Raw genomic sequence first — 20,574 nt, forward strand, 5'->3', positions numbered from 1 at the left:
GTTCGTGTCAGGTCATTTCCTATCAGGGCCATGGAATAGACGGATACACAGAGCACACACAAACTCAAAGTGTTTTCTATTGTCCTGACAGATGCGAGTATAATATTGCATTGTCTGCTGATTTGGGATTAATGTCTTCCACTTGAACCCACACATGCTCAAATACTTATAGTGAAATTATTATTCACTTTATTCACATAAATTAATTGTGTACTATTATCTGTAACATTTGCCTCTCTATAACTACCTATGTTTGAAACATAAAATTGCAAGTTACTTTACATGAGTTACTGTAAAGTCATATCACATCAAACTGATATTCTTGTGAAATACCACACAGCTCAGCTCAATAAATCATTATTACAAGTTTACAAGTACAAGTACAAGACAGCTTTTAACACTGATTTGTTATGTATTTGCTCTCAATAACTGCTTTTTGTGTATTTTTACCCCAAGTACTGCTGCTTTAACTGAAAACACAACAGCATATTGGTTGTAACAACATGGGAGTCCATTTCAATTTTTGGACAACTATTCCTTTTAGAACTGCAATGATATTGCAGGTAATAAAAAATAAAAATCTCTCACCTGAACTCTTGGTCTTTGCGCTTCTGCGCAAGGTATTTCTTTTTAACCTCCTGGAGCTCGTGGGCCAGGCGTTCGTTCTCATATTTATACTCTTCTGACTGAGACTCGTGCATGTTGAGCTCAGCTGTTAGGGCCTGTGGAGAAAAGACAGGACGGTAGAGCAAGTGACATCGTAAATAAAGTTTTCTGAAAATAAAACATCGCAACTCAAGAGATGATAGAGTTCCGGAGTCAATCGTTTTGTTGGCCAAAACCTAGAAACGAGCACCTGTCTCAAAGTTAATAGGTTTTTATAGTCAATAAAGTTTTAATAGCACTTGCTAACTGTCCTCACAGATACAATCTTAAAAATAATAGGCACAATTATAAAAAAAAACTGGATGGAGATTAATTTCCCAGTAGTTCCTTATCAGAAAACTACTGTTTTTTTACTAAAATAGAGTTGTTGGAAGTTTGGTGATGATGGTGATGTTGGTGTTGAGTTACCACGGTTACCTTTTGATTTCTATAGATTCAATTTATGATTCACAATTCTAAAAATGTATGTTCAATTGTGTGAATCTTGATGGACAAAATGTGTAAATATCATAATATAAACATTATTTATAGACTTATTTATGGAAACAGCAACTCAAGATGTCATTACATGTCCAAAAAAGCATTTTTATCTTTTTCTAGAAAAAATATCTAAAAATTCTCAAATTAAGATACATTTACTTGAAAAGGAAAGTAACCTTTGATATTTTCGGAATTACGTAAGGAATTACGTAAATTTACGTTTAAAACGGGAAAAATAAATCTGCCAATTGGGTAAGAAAAATAAAAACAGGTAATTAAGAAAAAGATTAAACTAAAATCACATTTTTTGTGATCCTATTGGCAGATTTTTTGCTTGTTTTTAACATAAACGTATTATATTTTCTTTCCTAAAACACGACTAAATATCTTCACTTTCTTTTCTTTCATAAATATGTTTAGAAGGACATTCATTTTTGCAGTGTCCAATGATTCCGCCATGGCCACATATATGTTGTGCCTGCAACCAAACACTACAAAAATCCTTTATCTCTCATCCTAACATTGCTTAACATCTGAATATCACTAATCCCCTATAGGCACCTAACCATCTATCCATTACTTTCAACTGTGTCCTCAAGCTGTGTTTAGCCTATAACAACCATCTCTTCTCTACAAACGCATCCTAGCAGAACAGTCACGATCCATCGCTAAAGACGCTTTAGGCTGGGGCACGTGAACACCTCATCATCCCCTCTGAGCAAGAAATGGAGTGATTTCCTCAGTGGAATCTCATTGATCTCTGTCAATCTTTGCACATATAAGTCAAGCTCTAATTGTCATTCCTCCAATGCGCTGGAGAGCACGGTGACCCAACAGCCCAGAGCTCAGCGATCACAGAGAGAGAAAAGGGATTCCAGAAGCAATGGACTGAAAGCGAGAGAGCAAAGAGCCAGATTAATAACCTACAAATTCACTTATAGTGCCGGAAACTGGGTCCTTGGGAAGAATATTTTGCACGACAGGCGTTGAAAAGTTTTCGAATAAAGTTTGTAACTATTGCTTAATTTTGTATCTCCGTCAATTCAACATGAATAATCACTTTAGAGTAAAGTTTGACATCTGTGATGAATTGTCAGAGGTTTGCCAGAATCAGCAGATAGTTACCGAAGAATTTGCCAGTATAGAGGTCCGCTGTTGCCAAAGATTCGCTACAGATTCTCGGTTGTTTAATGTTAATTGCACGCTTGCCATGGCGGACTTTTAAACAAACAAAAAATATATATTTCAATTAGCAAAACCACTTCATCGACTGCGAGGTTTTCATACAGCCTAACTCCCGTGGTTATTTTACGAAGACAAAAGCAACATCTCCCAAGCAAGCACGGAGAGTCAAAGGATCGTTGTTAATGAATGTTAATTTACTGAAGGTGCTGGACGGGGAGTTTGCGTTTCAATCAAAACAAAAGGTTGGGATGAATTTCACCTCACTTCATTAGCGGAGCTTCTGTTCTAATTACGCTGGAGTTGAGATCGAGTTTGTTTATTCAAAGCTCTGCCAGTGACGCCGACGGCGCATTATTCATTTTAAGGCTGGTATGATAAATTATAAGAAAGCTAAACTACCAACACCGGGACGTCATTTGTGAGTTCAGGGGCGCTAGAGAGTTTTATAATCAGCGCTGCAGATATTCTAATAGATCAGCTGTGAGTTTCTGCTGAGCTCAGGAGTCTGAAAGTCTTTAAAGTTGGTTACGGTCGTTTCTTTAAAAAATGGCGAACGTAACGGAGCGCTTTATCCAGGCGGAAGGGAAAGAAGTTTGTCTCGTTTTAGAATCCTGGATCAGTTTCTTGGATCCTAATCGCCTCCGCTTTACGACAAATGATGAAAGCGATCAGAAAAGGTGCTTAACTATCAACTTATATCAAGGCCGCATGGATATTATAAGGTCACCTGAAGCTCAGCAGACACTCATAACTTTTTTAACTGCTCTCATTTCTTGCCTTTTTAATGGGGCGGGAATGAGGCAAAGCTTAAACTGGACTAAATCATTAAAGATGACGTTAGTGCCGGCTGTCTCCAGCTGGACGTGAACTCTTAATTAAGTGCTGAGGTAACTAATTATTCATTTGATGTGATGGTGAGAGGGGGAGTGGGAAATGAGGAGAGCAGGGAGACGGAGTGATTTATGCCATTAAAAGACTTTTAGTAAAGGCCTATTCACACCAAGACGATAACTATATTAGCGCCTTCACCAAGGGATTATGTTTATTTTAAGCTTGTGCTTTGCAATTTCAAATTGTTAATGCACGAGTCCTTTAAATTTAAATGGTTTTTGATTGGCTGCCAATGTTTTATTTTATATCAGCTGGAAAAAATGCTCTAATAGTGATCCCAATAAAATCATCCCTTTGTATTGTAATAGTTTATTCTGTCGACCTCACCTACTCGATTAAACAATTTATGATCTTAAATGTGACAATATAAGCATAGGATGCATGTCACGCAAGCTGTTTTACTTGACCACTTAAGCCGTACCATCACATATTAGTGACTGTTTAAACTGTCAAGTTTCATTCGTGCACACACAGCCAATCTAACGTTGTTTTTAAACGCGTCATTTGTTTATTCATGTCACAGACACCCGATGGTAGTCCACCATTGCAGTCTGTCTGTCCTTCCGGCTTTCTTCCCACCTCTGCCTCGTTTTCGATTTCAACAACTTTGCAAGATGTAAACGCTGGTCCAGAAGCACTTTCGTATTCAGTTTTCATTTATTTATTAGTAGTATTAGTAGTTAAACTTACATATCTAAATAAATCTTAAAGATATTTGTTTATTACAGTATATAGTTTAAATCGGTTAGAAACATTCTGTTGGTTGTATTTTGTTCAAACGTTTGTCTAGTGTTAAAAAACTAAAACAAGTTATTCTGGACAAGCGTTGAACCAGCTTTGTTTACGCCATCAGAAGAGGTCTATAAAGATTACTTTTTGTAAAATTGTTCTAAACTTAAAGGTTCAACGTGTACTTTTTTGGAGGATCTATTGACAGAAATGCAATATAATATACAAAACTATGTCTTCAGAGGTGAATAAAGACCTTTCATAATGAAGCGTTAGGTTTTTACTACCTTGAGCTATTTTTATCTACATACACCGCGTGTCCCATTACATGAAATTCGCCATGTTGTTTCTACAGAAGCCCTAAACGGAGCGCGTTTCGTAAATACTTTATCTTCTTAAGCATAGAAGCGAAAACTTTATGACATCTTTGTCCTGTGTCAGCCACCGTAGTGCTTCTAAAGGGAGGGGTGGAGTGAGCCGTTGCTTGCAATTCGCAACTTCCCCGCTAGATGCCCCTAAATTTCATACACTGGACCTTTAATAACTCCAGGTTGGTTGTCCAAAACCATTGCAGTCTGTCTGTCCTTCCGGTTTTCTTCCCACCTCTGCCTCGCTTTCGATTTTCAACATGGCGGTGGAGTGAAATCAGTCTAAAGTCTATGTCTTGTATAAATGGACATTCTTCTTTCAAAAAATGCATGAAGACAATAATAAATATTCCATAAAGTAAAATGATTACATATAATAATAATAATAATAATTATACATTTATTATTATACATACATACACATTGTAAATGTATATATATATATATATATATATATATATATGTGTGTGTGTGTGTGTGCGTGTGTGTATATATATACAGTACATATAAATATTTATATACTGTATATTAAGTATAACGATTAAATATTTAATAATAATAATAATAATAATAAATGCAATTATAAAATTATTATTAGTTCCTGTTCACTCTATTTATGTTCATCGTATTATATTTAAAAAAAGAAAGAAGATAAAACACTTGACAAAATCAAATGATCTGAGATGAAATAAGGCGGGTACCTTCAGATGTTTGGTTTTCTCCCTGAGTGTTCGCTGATACACCTGCAGTTTCTCAGCGGCCTCCGGACCGGGCTGCCTCGCCAGGATGTGTTTCAGTTCAACATAAAGTTTTTCTTTCTCCTGCAACCAAACACACACACATAAACACACATTAAAACATGTAAAACTACAGCAATGGTACGGCGTAGCACTTTGCATCATAGGACACTGAATTATAAACAAGGTGAACATCTCTTCTCAGTTAAACATCTACAAAAGTGAACACTCAGTATTTTTTCCTTCTCTTGAATGTTGAAGCTCTTCGATCGTGATGTCGTTGACATTTCTCCGAATGATCAAACGCATACCAACACGGCTTTTTCACTCGCACATGAAAGAAACCCGCTACAAGTGAAATCAGGGGAGTGCCGGCTAATTCGTTTAGTAAGCGTGTGTTAATTATCGGAGCATGAGGAAGACAAGATGGATAAACAAGATCCATCGCGGCGCTGACCACGTAACGACACGTCCCACTCGACAACACACAGATATACGGGCCGTCGATGGTGCTAATTAGAGGGAGTTCTCAGTCTGAACTCATCAATGCTAATACATTCAGACTGCCTGCTGTTTTAAATAATCACTAATATAAAGCTTCTGAATTTTCAATAGAATGTAAATGATGTGCCACAGGAGAAATCATGAATTCAGGAAGTTTAAGACGCCTGAAAGAAGATCGTTGGAGATCGGAAAGCTCGGCGGGCCGGGCAGAGATACGCGTGTGGCCACGATGACCCCGAAAGAGTAATTTCTCATTACACATTACTCGCAAGTACGCACACTGGCAATATAGATTTATTGTAAAGCCCGGAAGCTTATTGCATCTTTCCTTCCAGTATTTTTCTCAAGATATTTTTTGGCCTTTTCTCTCTCTCTCCTTTACTGCCACGGTGGCCGTCTCCTCATAATTCCATCAATAGTGAAGTGAGTGTGTGATAGAGAGAAAGTGAGTGCATGAATGATTTATGACTGAGGGTCCGGACTTTAATACACTGACATTCATAGGATCACAACAAGGCTGAGATCAAACCCACTTTCTGACTGCACTTTTAACCATCCCCCTCCCCCCCCCCACCCCCTCTGTTTCGCAAACACCTGCGCTAGTTGTGTTTCATCAAAGTATACATCACTTCAGCATCCAAAAAGCATATTTCATGGCCCTGCGTGGGCTGAGCTTTGATAACACTAACGCACTTACCGTACATGTGTGCTCAACAGAGAGACACCCAGCAACCTGTCTCTTTATCATTGTGTCTTACTTTATTTATTTTAAATATGTAACAAAAAAAAACTTTTGGCTTACATATGACGTAAACCACGGGTAATGTTTTTACTCTGATTGAATGCAACTTTTAAAAGAACGTTGTGGGCCAGCCAACAATGTAATAGTACATAGATACTGTAAAAAAATGTAATTTTATGAAATTTGACTGTTTCGTTTTACAGAATTTCAGAATTTCATTTTACAGATATTTGTAAAAAAATGTAAAATTACAGAAAAGACTGCAAAGGTCAAATGCAAAATAAAATGAAGAGCATGTACATTTCATTATGATTTTATTTCATTATTATTTATTTTTTAAATGATTTACTACTGTCAAAGTTGACAAGCACTATAAATGGGCTTTTGCCTGCTGAACTCATGATTTTTCCTACTGTAATTTCTCCCAGTCAAGGAAGAAAGCCTGGCTCTCATCCAATAATCACATCATGGGCCCTTCAAAACCTCATCTCTATCACCCTCCATCTCTCTCTCTCTAACCACCCAACCACACCTTTAGGAGCATGTCTATAGTCATCAGCTTCAGAAAAGAGCTGTTTACACAAGACACAACCCTGCATACAAAAACGTCTAAGCAGCACAACTGAACAAAACTGATGAATTTTAAAATTTAAAAATGCATTTTCACTTGACACATTGTCTTTAAATGTGTCTTCATTCGCAAAAACTAACACTGTAAAAAAATTCACCAATTTCAACTGCCTTACATTTTTATGTTAAATAAAATTAGCTTTATGAGTCAATTGAACTTAATTATATTGAACTGACTACAACTCGATTGATTAAAGGTGTCCTGAACTGGGCTTGTTTATTGTTTTATACTGTTGTATGAGGTCTACTTATGACGTTCGTGTGGTTTTTACATTCGAAAACATCAAAATCTATAAGTAATATGCTATTTTCTACCCGGGTTTTGAGGCCGTCTCGTCAAACGCTTTGTTTTAATGGGCGTGCCGCATTGAAGACTTGGAAATAAACGCCCACTGCTATGATTGGATAGCAGTTTGCGTAGTTAGTTGGAACCTTCTGTGAATTTGGTTAGACACGCAACGTTAGGTTACACATTATAAGAACATATCAAGCGATCTCTAACAAAGCAATAGTGACGCATAGTACAAATATGTTTTACTCACATACGATTGCTGCGCCATTCCTGTCGGATCCAATATTGACTGCACTGCACTGCTTTTTAATTTGAGTCTCTCCGCAAATCCAGCGCCTTGTTCACAAAGGAATCCATGGTGAAATGACGCGAACAAATGCTCAATGTTTCACCCGCGTGAGCATGAACGTACTTAAAAATAAACTTCAACCACGCATATCAGAATCCGAAGGAAGCGACTGTGTTCTTCCTCAACCAGGCGCTGCACAGTGTTGCATGTTTGTTGCTTGGTCTCTCTAAATAAAAATAACAGTGAAAGAAGTCCTCACTTTTGCACATATGACACGGGGCTAGCCGCTCTGGAGAGCCCTTCGCTAAAGTGACAGGGTTGCCAGATCTTCACAGAAAAAATAAGCAAATAAAGACAAGACAAAAACAAACCTTAAAATGCTAATTGTTTTTAAATTTTATAAGACCAAAAATTCTTAAAATCTGCAACAGGCCATTTATTAAGACCTAAGTGCTGAGGCTTTTTGATCTAAGACCAAACAACAAGCATAAAAGTGCTTATTATTAATAAACATGGCAACACAGCAAAAGAGCGCTGTGTGATGTAGCCTTCCGAGCATAAACACAACACAGTGCATATCAGCAGTTTAGTTTAAACTGATGGACAAAATGAATCTTTAGCCGAAAAATATGTTGCTATGGTTACCAGTTTGTCTATCATCACAAATGCGGGAGTGTGTACTATGTGTGGCTAAAGTCATGCGGGAACCAGTGGGCGGGGCTAGAGAAGTAGTTGTTGATATTTTTCTGTGGAGGCGGTGTTCAACCTATCTATAGATAGGTGCATTCCAGGACCTGGCGTTCGCTGAGCCTGGTGTCAATAACAGTTGTAATTTCAGTAACAAGGGCGTTTTCAGTTCTGACACTTACAGGATGTTCGCTTGAATGCAATTCCCTCTTATACATCAAAATCTCGGGTTAAAATTGTGGTTTTAATTCATGGCTCCTTTAAGTAAATTCAACTCAATTTAAGTTTAATTGACTCATAAAGCAAATTTTATTTAACTTAAAAATGTTATGATGCATGTTAAACTTAAGTTTTTAAGTTGTTTTTTTACAGTGTAATAGATCCATTAAAAACTGCAGTCAAAAAATGTTATTAGATATACATATCTCATTTACACACATTGCTAACAAGATGTCAGAGCGATTTGCCTCATGTGACATTAAAGCAGAATCACCTGAAGTAACCCGCTCAGACTCATGAGGTTGCTCCGCTGTCTCACTTCAGCTCGTGTGATGAGCGCAGCGTAGAAGCAAACAGGTGTTCTCCGTGTCACTAAATTCAAAGATGTACGCTGAGTGACAGTGACGGGAACACTAGTTAAATTTTCACAGCCCCGAAACAGTTTTCCTTTTCAAGGAACTCGGACGACTATTGCACGTCTGTCGACTTGTGCATTACAAACGGTGACACCCTCCCTTGACAGCCCGTTTTGACAATCACAATGGCTTTGTTTTTTTACATCGTGGCAAAGCTATAGTCACAAATAAGTGCAGATGGGAGACTGATATTTCTGAGTGAGACATCAACAGGTGACGTGTATGTATAGATTAACCTCAGTAAGGTCATCTTAGTTTAGTGCAGTGAAATATGTTCATCTGCAAAACTCTATACACATAGAAAAATCACAGAAAAATCTGTAATATCTCAATTAATTCTCCTGGACATCAATGAGATTAAATGGAGAGGGAGAAACATTTGCTGCATCTCAAAACACTTTTTCCTGAGAAAAAAGATAGAGAAATCTCACAAATGTCTCTTATTTCAATAGATAACTCAACAATGTCAAAAACTTAGCTCAGATTTGTCCAATATGCAATCAAAATTCAATATTATTGAAAAGTTGAATATGAACTCAAACATTTCTCATCACATTTACACAAATTTAGATTATTTAACCTACACTCATTTTACACCTCAACATTCTTAATTTGTTATAAAAAAAAGGAAAAAATCCCCCCCAAATTATTATTTTCTTATTTTAGGAGAAACATGACTAAGAGAGATTTAGCTGATACTTCAATGAAACACAACCGAGAACTGCTTAAAATTTTAGATTTAAAGTCCCCGTGAACCGTAAGTTGCGATCGTTTTTACTTCTGTATTTTGACGCATTTCCAAGTGAAATGGAATTTCTAATGAGAAAAACAGTGGGCGTGGCTTACGTCTTTCTCTGCGATTTGATTGGATGTAAAAAACAGCCGTTGCGCTTTGAAATGGAACTGGCAGCAGACTGACAGTTGAAGGGAAGGCGTTAACGGATGCTCCGCCCAAGTCGTCTAACATACGTCATTTAAGATTTAAGATAGTCATTACAGGAAGGAAGTGCATTTTCAGATTTTAACTGAATATTATGAGGACGCATGAAATTTAAAAAGAGAATAACCCACATTGATAAACTATTTACACTAAATGCAGCAATATTTCACGAAAAAATAGGCATTGTAATTTTTTATTTCACTGGGACTTTAAAAGAGCAACCACTTAGCATTGATTTCCCTATATAGAGTAAAAGTACTCCTTAAAGTAAACCAAACATACTAAAAATGTAAACAAACATAAAATACTTTCTAGAAAGACATTCCCCTTTACCTTTATGGTTCATACCTGTGATGTAAACAAAAGCGCTGGCAATTTAAACAAGGGAGAATATGATATGCTACACTCAATCTTCCTGTTTCAATAGAAAATGTGTCAACAGTGAAAAAGAAATGTGCTTGTCGAGTGATTTCATCAGGTCTCTGGAGTTCAGGAAGATCGAGGCTTGTGAAATACTTTGCTCAAAATTCATAAATACAAAAACACCATTGACAAAGTGATGATGATACATGATACACCATCTCTGAGAAATAAATATCACCTTCGAGAAACGGCTGCCTTTTGCTCCATCAGTTATTTTAAAACATAACTTCAGCGTTTTATGGCGAGGCTCTTAAACACCAGAAGCACGTCCATAACACGCTTTACAGGAGCGTGCGGTAAACACCTTAGCTCCGGGTAGGAGATGGAAAGAATGCAACATTTTAAAGAAGTGCCCTCGCATGAGCTTTGAAAATTAGAGGTCGCGACCTCGCTGTGAGTGCTGGATCTCCTGCACTACAAACCTTTCTGTCTATCCAAATGAAAACTGCGGCTAGGAAAACTCAATCTGACTTGATGGGGTCCGATGCTAAAGTTTCGCCGACCTTACGGCTCATCCGTGATGCGAAGTACCGAGGCTTATATAACGCTAACTTAAGGGGATAACAAACCCTACTGTTTGTTGCTGAGTAAGAATGATTTTTCCTCATGTACCTCAGCTGGTAATATGACATGAGTCATGCTATGACAGTATCTTGCAGCCGCTATGCATGAATAAATAGTTAATCTACTAATGTCCTGTCTGGATTTGCCTGCACGAATATTAACAGAGATGATACTCTCCAGGTCTGGATTATTATTCAACTGCCTCAATGCAAATAATGGGACAATTAGAGTGTCTATTTAGCTGAAAAATAGAAATAACACACTGTTCTGTGGTCCGTTCTTTATTTGTGATAAAGAGATGTATTGTGTAAGACCATTCTGACTATCTATAATGGATATTATATACAAACTGGATCTTGTATCTTATCATTTATAAAGCACCAGTGTTGTCATACAGGCAGTTGCTTCAATGTGTTTGCTTCAATGGCTTTTAGATATTGTGTCCTAAACACCGGTATATTGTCCAAGCTGTCACAGTTCTCACTGCAAACAGTAAAAGAACAAAACAACAATACACCACTGCCTACCAGTGACGATGAAGCTGGTTTTGAAAACAGTGACTTCATATTTCTGAGTGAGTTGAAGGGGTTTCGTGAGGCCATCAGGTATCATTTGAATAAATAAATTAGCACTGAACCCACAATGTTCTTCCTTAAGCTGCATGCATGCAGGGCCACGCTCTTGTCATGAACGTGGATGGTGAGGACACGGAGACAAGGACAGAGGACCCAAGTGCAGACAGCGGGTAAGGAGTTAACAGGACTTTTAATAAAAATTACACCAAACTCAAAACAAAGACCCACGTGGGGGTAAACATAACAAAACAGAAACAAGAACAAGATTAACTAAACTGACAAGACTAAACTAATAACACATCACAAAGGACTACTTCAAACTAGACTAACAAGACAAAAACTCACCCACACGCAACATAACAGTACAATGATCCAACACCAGACAAGAGAACACAGGGGCATTAAATAGAGGGACAAATCAAAGGGGAACAGGTGTGGGGCATGAACTAATAAACAACCAATAACGAGAGATACAAAAGGGCGGGAACACAGACAAAGACCGGAGAGAGTATTGAAGGCCGACAGGGTCAAAATGACTCTCTCCACACATAACAAGGGATCCTGCCGTGATTCTAACACAAGATCAAGAAAGACATGACACGACGAGCCAGAATCACGACAGCTCTTCTGATGTCGCGTCCGTGAAGACGAGAAAAAGAATCGACAAATTTCCTCAAAGAAAATAGATTCAAATCAGCTGCAACTGTTCGATATCTAAAAATTCACATACAAAAAAGGGACCAGACATTACAAGTTTAAAAGCGCACGGTGCCCATGCATTATTATTTTAGTATATATAAAATTATATCATGTGTTATTTTTCATATCAGAATATTTTTAAATTGTTCAGAATTGATTACATTTTGACAAAGTTAGAGACTTCTAACAAAACAAGTTTCAGGCCTTCAGTCCACACAGGTGTAGTTCATCACATGACAACCACAAAGTGCCCAAAAATCTTTTCTTTTCATTTTGAACAATGTATCTATTTCTGTGACTGTTTGTTCAATGATATGAAAAAAATATTGTGCCCACTTTTGAAAATATTTATCTAGGATGTATTAACTTACACTGTAGCCTGAAAATGAAACAAAACCGAAACATGAAATGTGTGCTTGTGCTATCTCTTTCTAAAATAAATATAAACAAAAAAACACAAAATGTCAAGTGTAGTTAAACTAATTAGTAGTTCAAATAAATTATGCTTTTTGGGGCCATTGTACAGTATGCTTTAAAGTTACAGTATAAAATTATATAAAATAAAAACCAGAAAACTATAAATAATTAAATAAAAAAATAAAGAGATAAACCGTTTTATGTAAATCAATTCTTCAATAATTCTGTTTTTTTTAGAGAATTTCTAACAAACAGAACTGCCACATCATCTGCTGTCACCGCCTGTATCCATATTGACAGCGGACTCTGAATTGAGATTAAGTCAAATTAAATCTGGTCTCAACCTGAAACAGATCAATGAAATGTTTGAAATGATCTGATACATGAGAATAGCTGCTCGTGTCCCGCGATTGTGATCTAGTGTCTGCTAAGCTTCGTTTGATGCAGACGGAAAAAAGTACCTTTTAAAACCAGCTGTCTGTCTGATGGTAATGGCATTTTGGAAGCCCATTTTATCATTTCAATTACTTCTCAGCTACACCATACTGCTCCTCGGCTGAACCCGTGAAGAGAAAAAGGAAACTCTTAAAAACCGACTGTCGCAATCCACATCAGCCCGTCTCGTTGTCATGGAGTAAATGGGACGGCTACTTTTGGAACATTATGTCTGTGATTTTCAGACAAATTGAGAAATTCGTCATGACCAAACCAATTAAAACCCTCAAGTGAATCACAAACACCACAGAGGATATAAAGCTACAGAGCACTGCACCTCTGCTGCACTACATTCATAACCTAATCAGACGTTTCTGGTGCATTTATGTAAACAAATAATCTCCTGCGGAACCTCGACCCGCGCACCTGCTACATCTGAGAAAACATGTTTGTTTTTAGTGTGAGCGATGAACAACACTGACAATACATTAGAAATGTGGAACGCTGTTGTGCCCTCGGAATAAAATGCACGCAATATACAATCACAAAGTGTGGAAAATTACTGTGGTTCATAAAGTCCTAGACTATAATTCAAATATTGCCCAGACTCTGCTTATTTATATAATATTGAATGAAATACCGGTTTCTGATGGCTAGACATAAAAAAAACTCTTATTTCAATTGCTGAAGGGATGTTTTTGTATGGCCTTAACTACAGGTACATTCAAAGAAAAACATTGTTGTCTACACAGCGAAAAGAAATGCAAATATTGCATTAAACTAGATTTATAATAGCCATAATAAGTCTGAGGACAAGATTTTTCAGTTAAAATAACTTAATATCGATCATTTAAATTTCTAAGAGTCACAATACATTATAAAATTGTATATGTTGTGTTCAATTTTACTAGAAAAGCCCCTTAAAGCGTTAAAATGTGCAGAACACAAAATAGAGTCTATTTGAAGTTTTTTATTTTACTTAAAAGTGCGTCAATGTAATAATGACCACTTTAGTAAAAAATGATATTTTTTCACATTCACTTCATATGTGACCATGGACCACAAAAACAGTCATAAGGGTCAATTTTATTAAAATTGAGATTTATACAACATCTGAAAGCTGAATAAATAAGCTTTCTATTAATGCATGGTTTGTTAGGATTTGTTAGAAACAGGTTTGTTTTAACGCTCTCTATCGGCTTACCACTATAATGACATTGTGGGGAGTAGATGAACTCGAAAGCTGAAATTCTATGCTTTACAGATACCAAACTTGAATGGGGAATTCCCAAAGAGGAGGCAGCAGCAAGTGAAGTTTGTGGGCTTTCTGGTATACCTGGATTTATTTTACAATCTACATCAAGCTCTTACTTGTAACAGAAGCTCTTTCTCCACAACATCTTGAGTCTTAGATATCAACCGCCGCTGCAGAGAGTGAATCTTCTGAATCAGTTCGTACATGCTTGGATCACTTGCCTACAGGGCCAAGGGAAACATAATAGTTTCTCAATCATATACTGTAAATAAAACACTCGTTTATCAATAAAGAGCTACAGTAATGTAAAGTCACACCTCTAGTTTTCTCCAGCGGTGAACATTCATGGGACTACTGAGTTCCTCCTCCAGAGCTCGACATCTGGTTCTCTCTTTCAGCAGTTCCCTCTGCATGTGGAACACCTCCTGTCTGCCATCAGAACAGAGACGGATCAGAAAAAAGAAAAAAAATGAGCCGGCTGGAGTTTCCAGGCCATAACAAAACCAACAATGTTCTATTAATTTACAGTCTGTTATTTAAAGGCCCTTGCATTTTGGCACGACACAACGGCACTCTGAAAATGGATTTCAGTGAGAGGTTTAAAACGTCTGCACTTTACTTAGTTACATATGCACCACAACAGGCCCGACCAGAAAAATGCAAACAAGCGTTAATATGAGAGAGAGAGAGATTCTTGAATTGACAGATTATGGTTTACAACCATGATGTTTTAAGACCAAAAATAAAAATTCCCTATTTCTTAGAGCGGCTTTAAGTCACAATAAACCCTACACATGTGTCATGGAGCTATACGATAATCTATCAAGTGCTAAACGATACGTACTTCTATTCAAATGCTACGTCTCTGAACTTTTCACCAAAGCAACGGGGAGAGACTGATGGTGATAGCGCACAGCTCATTTACCTGAGACCAATGAAGGTTGAATTTACGAGGGTGTTAGCGGTTAGCATGCTAAATTGATCAATAAGTCATTTCCTATGGGGAAAAACCACCCACATTTTCGACGTACTATCATTTGTCTAGATACGCAAGTCAGAAAGTGTGTCGCTGCGCTGAAGAACGCTGTAAGATTGCTTGTAAATGGCGCGAATTGATTTTTCAAGGCCTGCGTTTTGCCGTCGTTGCTGATGCAGACCAAATCAATGAGGTCTCTAATGATCATAACTGTCGCATCGTCGGATTTCTTTATTAGATTCACACGCTCTTGTGTTTAGATCCTGATGGGAGTTTTAAATCGAGTCTTTATAGATTGAATCTGATGACTGGGGGAGCCAAACAAGATTCTTGGGGCTTTGAAGTTAGGCGTCTATTGTATTCACGTTGCATCATTGACGGAGGTTTGCTCTAAGGGTTAGTCGGACGATACTACATCTGTTTACATCTAGCAATTAACATCTGTCAGTCGAGAAAGATCACTGTTTCTAACTACTACTGCAAATATCTACTGTATATATGTCCAAACAACATACATGTTTACAGACATCAAACTCTTTAAAAGTTCTTTAAGGAATCGATCATTTACATTTACGCATTTGGCAAATGCTTTTATCCAAAGTGATTTACATTACATTGTACTATACATTTTGTTTCTTCTGACTATGTGCAATCTCCTGGGATCGAACCCATGACCTTGGCATTGTTAACGTCATGCTCTAACCACTGAGCCACAGGAAAGCTAGTTCACAGATCTAATCTAACTGTGAAACCGTGATGACTCAGTGTGTATCGAAAGCCCTATTCGCACGGGATTAGTATTACCTGGGGACCTCTAGTCATTTGTAATAATTGCAGAGGTTGTCTGTGATCTTAATCCCGTGCGAATCGGCCATGTCTGTAATTTGTAAAGTAAAAATTCACCCGCGAATTACCTACCATATTTTGACGAACACCGAGGTCATGTGATAATATTAGTCCCGTGCGAATCGGCATCTCTGTGATTTGTCAGGCTCATATATAAATTTTCAAGGTTTTATCCACAGATTGCGAATAATGAAGGCTGTTTTGAAGTGTTTTGATATTATTTCGGGTGATGGGTCATATCCATACCTGCAAACACTGTCGTTTTGGCCGGGAGTCTCCCGTTTTGTTATTTCTCATGGAAACTCTCGTAACATGAGACCCGCGATTGCGGTGATCTGTCCGGGTCTCAAATGCTGACAGGTACGGTCATATATCATTAAACACCATACAACTATAGGCTATACAAACTATAAGCAAAGCCTTGCCATCATATCCGCGAAATAATTCCGTAAATTTGAGTAAAATCACAGGCTTCACTTATCCCGTGCGAATGCGCCACATGAAATACAGATGTGGGGAGGTTATTTCTAAATCACACGAGGTCCCCAGATAATGCTAATCCCGTGCGAATAGGTCTTAAGAAACTGCATATATGTAGAACGCCAGTTCTATGAAAAGCCAGCAATTTCCTGGAGATTTAATAAAACACATCTTGTGGTACTCAGTTGCATTTGTCCCATAACAAAAGCCTCTGAACATCATGTAGACACAAATACATGACACATAAAGCCACTTTGAAAAGAAACCATACGTAACACTCTGGAAAAACACAATATGTGATACGAGAACACGCTCCGACTGTATTAATCTTAGTCAAGAGTAATTTTACCGCACTACATTCAGAACAATGAGCCTGAAAGGATCTCCTGTTCAGATTGGGCTAAAATCACAGCAGACTTTTTTCGTTCGCTTGCCTTTGGGCCTAATTTATGCATTTTAATTGTGTTTTTGGCAAAGCTTTTGTTTTCCTGCTCTCACCATTCTCTTCACAGCCGTATTTCACATGAATACATCACTGTCCGCTAAAGAAAGGCAAGCCATCCATCTTTCCATGTCAACAAATTAATTCCACCATGACAAATAAATAACTGATTTAGAATGGGAGAAAAGCATATTCTTCGTCCATGGGGTTCTCTCATTCGCCTATTTAGTTTGGTATTCCTCCTATGTGTCTTTGTGGCTGTTTGGAGTGAGATTTGCATTGAGATACAGAGGGTTAGAGCAAGAGTAGGTTAGGGTATATAGATTGATTTATTTGGGAAGGCAGGATTGATGTCGCAGACTTAAACTTTAATCACAATGCTTATAGAGTTCAGGACTCATGCACGCACACACACATATACACACAAATCCAAAATCACAACACAAACCGCCCTACATTTCATAGCTCTGCATTGATTCAAAGTGTGAACAATGTTTGTGTGTTCATGAGGTAGAGTCCTGGACTCTAAAAGGCAGTTATGTGAATGTGTAAAGCTGGCACTGATTTATTTCCTGTGTTGCTAAATGGGGCTTCCCAGTGGCACTGCACATTTACAGTCAAAAGCAGACATGCCAACAAAAACAGCACACAAAAAACAAGACAGCGATGTTCATAACTGGCCTTTTTATAAAGTACAGAACCAATTATCATCAGCGCCATTTACATCAACAACCTCCCACGACAATACCCTCACTAACAGCATTAACAATCAGCTTGTATAGACTCAACCTCTTTCAGAAAAGAAGACAAGAATTTGTCCAAAAATATATAGCTGCAAGCAACAGTTATGAGTCCGAGCACATAGGGGATGTCTTGTATACTTGCAGTTCCCAGACTGAAAAAACTATTTGCTGCTTTAAATTTTTAGGTACAATCAACTTGGCTTCACAAGTCATTGCAACTTGCTATTTTAAGTTTTGGCCAGGTGAGTTGATATAACATTGAAATAACTTACAGTATTTTAATGCCATCTGCATCTGGATTCATTATACATTTTTGATACACCTGAAACTGCATATTTCTGGAGCCAGAGAATCGTACTTTATGTTTCCACAGCACAGGAAGAAATCCACACAATGCCCCTACAACACCAGAGGGCTGCTGCTTTGGGCAGTGTGCATCACTTCCCCAGTACCCATATAAATCCCACAATCCACATGGGCAGCGTTATTCTTGACTTTTTTTTAAAAGAACTGAAAATACTCGCTCATTGTCACCCAAACATGCTAGTGTGAGGGTTATTGACATTTTTATATGCATCTCCCTCTTGGAAATGTACTTGTGTGTGGAGTATCCAGNGCTCTTCAAAACTTTTTTTTTCGCTGTTCAAAACTTTTTTTTTCGTCTTCAAAACTTTTTTTTCCGCTGTTCAAAACTTTTTTTTTCGCTGTTCAAAACTTTTTTTTCGTCTTCAAAACTTTTTTTGTGCACTTCAAACCTTTTTTTCTTCGCTCTTCAAAACTTTTGAGATTGAACTTTTTTCAATCTCAAGCATCTTCCTCGAGCATCCGGCCCGTTATGGCACGTTACAAAGCTCGAAGCAGCTCAGCTTGCAGTTAGACAATGCTTAAGAAACGTTTATTTAACGATCCGAATGGAAGCCGATTACAGGAAATGCATCTGTCAGGCTGCTACTCAGATGCTTTTTGAATAAGTTGGCATCTAACGAGCCGGAGCATGGGAGGAACATATGGTCTGTTCTGTACGCTTCACGTAACTCAACCAGCAGTAGATGAGCGATAGAGAGTGGTTCAGGGGGAAAGAGGAGAAAAGGAAAGAGGAAATACACTAATGAAGGTTTAGCGGATAGGGAGAAAGCGATAGGGCCACAGTGGGAGAGAAATACGGAAGAGAAATAAAGACGAGAAAAAAATAGCAGTTACAGAGTTTCTGGAGTCCATTGAAATGTTAAGGGTGAGTGTTTTCTAATGTCTCTTTGTTCCTGTTCCAGAGAAGCAATTATATCATTTAATTCCACAAATAAAGAATCTAAAAAGGGCTAAAACACGTGCTAGTGCATGTCTAAGCGTTGTTTTAATTGATGTGAAAGGCTTGTGAGGGTAACCCTGTGATTCAGGCAGATTTAGCCAAACATAATTCATTTTCAAGTGAGGGCTCTTTGAAATCATTCAAAATGAAAAGACCTTCTCATTATAGCTGCCAAACATCCAGCACAACAATTTGGTTCTGTGCTGCATCAAAGAAACACTTGCGCACACATACTTTCACATCATTGGCTTGTGCTCTGTTTTTCATTCCACACTGCGTGTTAAATATTCTAATGAATATTCTAGGCCAAATGTAATACAGTTCATTATGGCATAAATTGTAATGTTCGCAATTACTACAAATTTGGTACGTCAAACGAAGTACTACACAGTGCTTGACTCTTGCAACTCAAGTTTAGGGGTTTGTTTTAATCCCCTAACCATAAGTATGAAATGTACACATAAATCGCCGTGTAGTAGTGTTTCTGCCATCTTTCTGTCAACATTTATTCACCCTTATGTCAATCAAAACCTGCATGACTTTCTTCTGTGGAACACAAAAGAAGATATTTTGAGAATTATGTCAGTGGTTTTGTGATCATACACAAGTCAATGGGGACCAGTGTTGTTTGGTTACCAACGTTTTTCAAAATATCTGCTTTTGTGTCCTGTTAACATTTACATTTATGCATTTGGCAGACGCTTTTATCCAAAGTGATTTACATTACATTGTACTATACATTTTTGTTGTTGTTTCTAACTATGTGCAATCACCTGGGATCGAACCCATGACCTTGGCGTTGCTAGCGCCATGCTCTAACCACTGAGCCACAGGAAAGCTGTCTATTCACAACGAAACAAAATCACACAGGTTTGGAAAGACATGAGTGTGAATAAACGATGACAGAATTTTTATTTTTGGATGAACTATCCACTGGAGAACCCCAGTCGCCGTTCTCTTACATCATGGAAAAGAGGCTCAAATATTCTTAAAGAACAATCATATTACGATCTACCGAAAAAGGAACGAAATGAGGGCAAGAACATGACAGAATTTTTCATTTTCGTGTAATATGCATTTAATCAATCTCATCGGAGGATTAATAAAAAAAGCTCTAATGCTTTGATCAGTATCGCTCTAACTTCCTAAAACTTAATTGGAAAGTCGTATATACAATAGCCATAATATCTCGATTCTCGCATACCTGTACGTTTTTTTATTCAGAATAATGGGTGAGAATTTTAAAGGAGATTAAATCGCTGTATGACTATAAGCAGCATATTATCATTACTGTATTCCTGATTGCAATCTCTGGTAGTCGCAGGAGCAGTTCATTCATCTGACATTATTACAAAAACCGTCACATTTACATTCCAATCATTCTCTCCCTGTTGAGTGGATGCTTGTTTCTGAGAGCTTCTCGTACACTAAAAGAGTTGTTTCCACCTTTTCTATAGCGGTGTTTGTGAGTGTTTATGACACGACGTAATTGCTGGTTAAGCTGCGCATGTGGTGAAGAAATAGGAATTATTTGACACATTCACAAGATTTCACAAGCTGGTTCTGTAAGAAGTCTTTCTCTAGGATGTTTTGATACTACCAGGTAACAGTTCACTATTTTCAATGAAAATTCTGTCG

General features: G+C 37.6%; 1 protein-coding gene across 2 annotated transcripts in view; it reads right to left on the reverse strand.

Moving 5' to 3' along the window:
* Positions 1–20,574, reverse strand: part of cfap58 (cilia and flagella associated protein 58) — a 75,861-nt gene that overhangs the window by 16,839 nt on the left and 38,448 nt on the right. For both annotated transcript variants that reach the window (XM_057332668.1, XM_057332669.1), the window contains exons 14-17: positions 14,461–14,572; positions 14,260–14,364; positions 5,021–5,140; positions 589–722 (exon numbers count right to left, since the gene is read on the reverse strand). In XM_057332668.1, coding sequence (XP_057188651.1) covers positions 589–722; positions 5,021–5,140; positions 14,260–14,364; positions 14,461–14,572 — 471 coding nt within the window. The remainder of the gene's footprint in view (positions 1–588; positions 723–5,020; positions 5,141–14,259; positions 14,365–14,460; positions 14,573–20,574) is intronic.

Source organism: Triplophysa rosa, linkage group LG4 (assembly GCF_024868665.1).
Source record: "Triplophysa rosa linkage group LG4, Trosa_1v2, whole genome shotgun sequence".
Lineage (NCBI taxonomy): Eukaryota > Metazoa > Chordata > Actinopteri > Cypriniformes > Nemacheilidae > Triplophysa > Triplophysa rosa.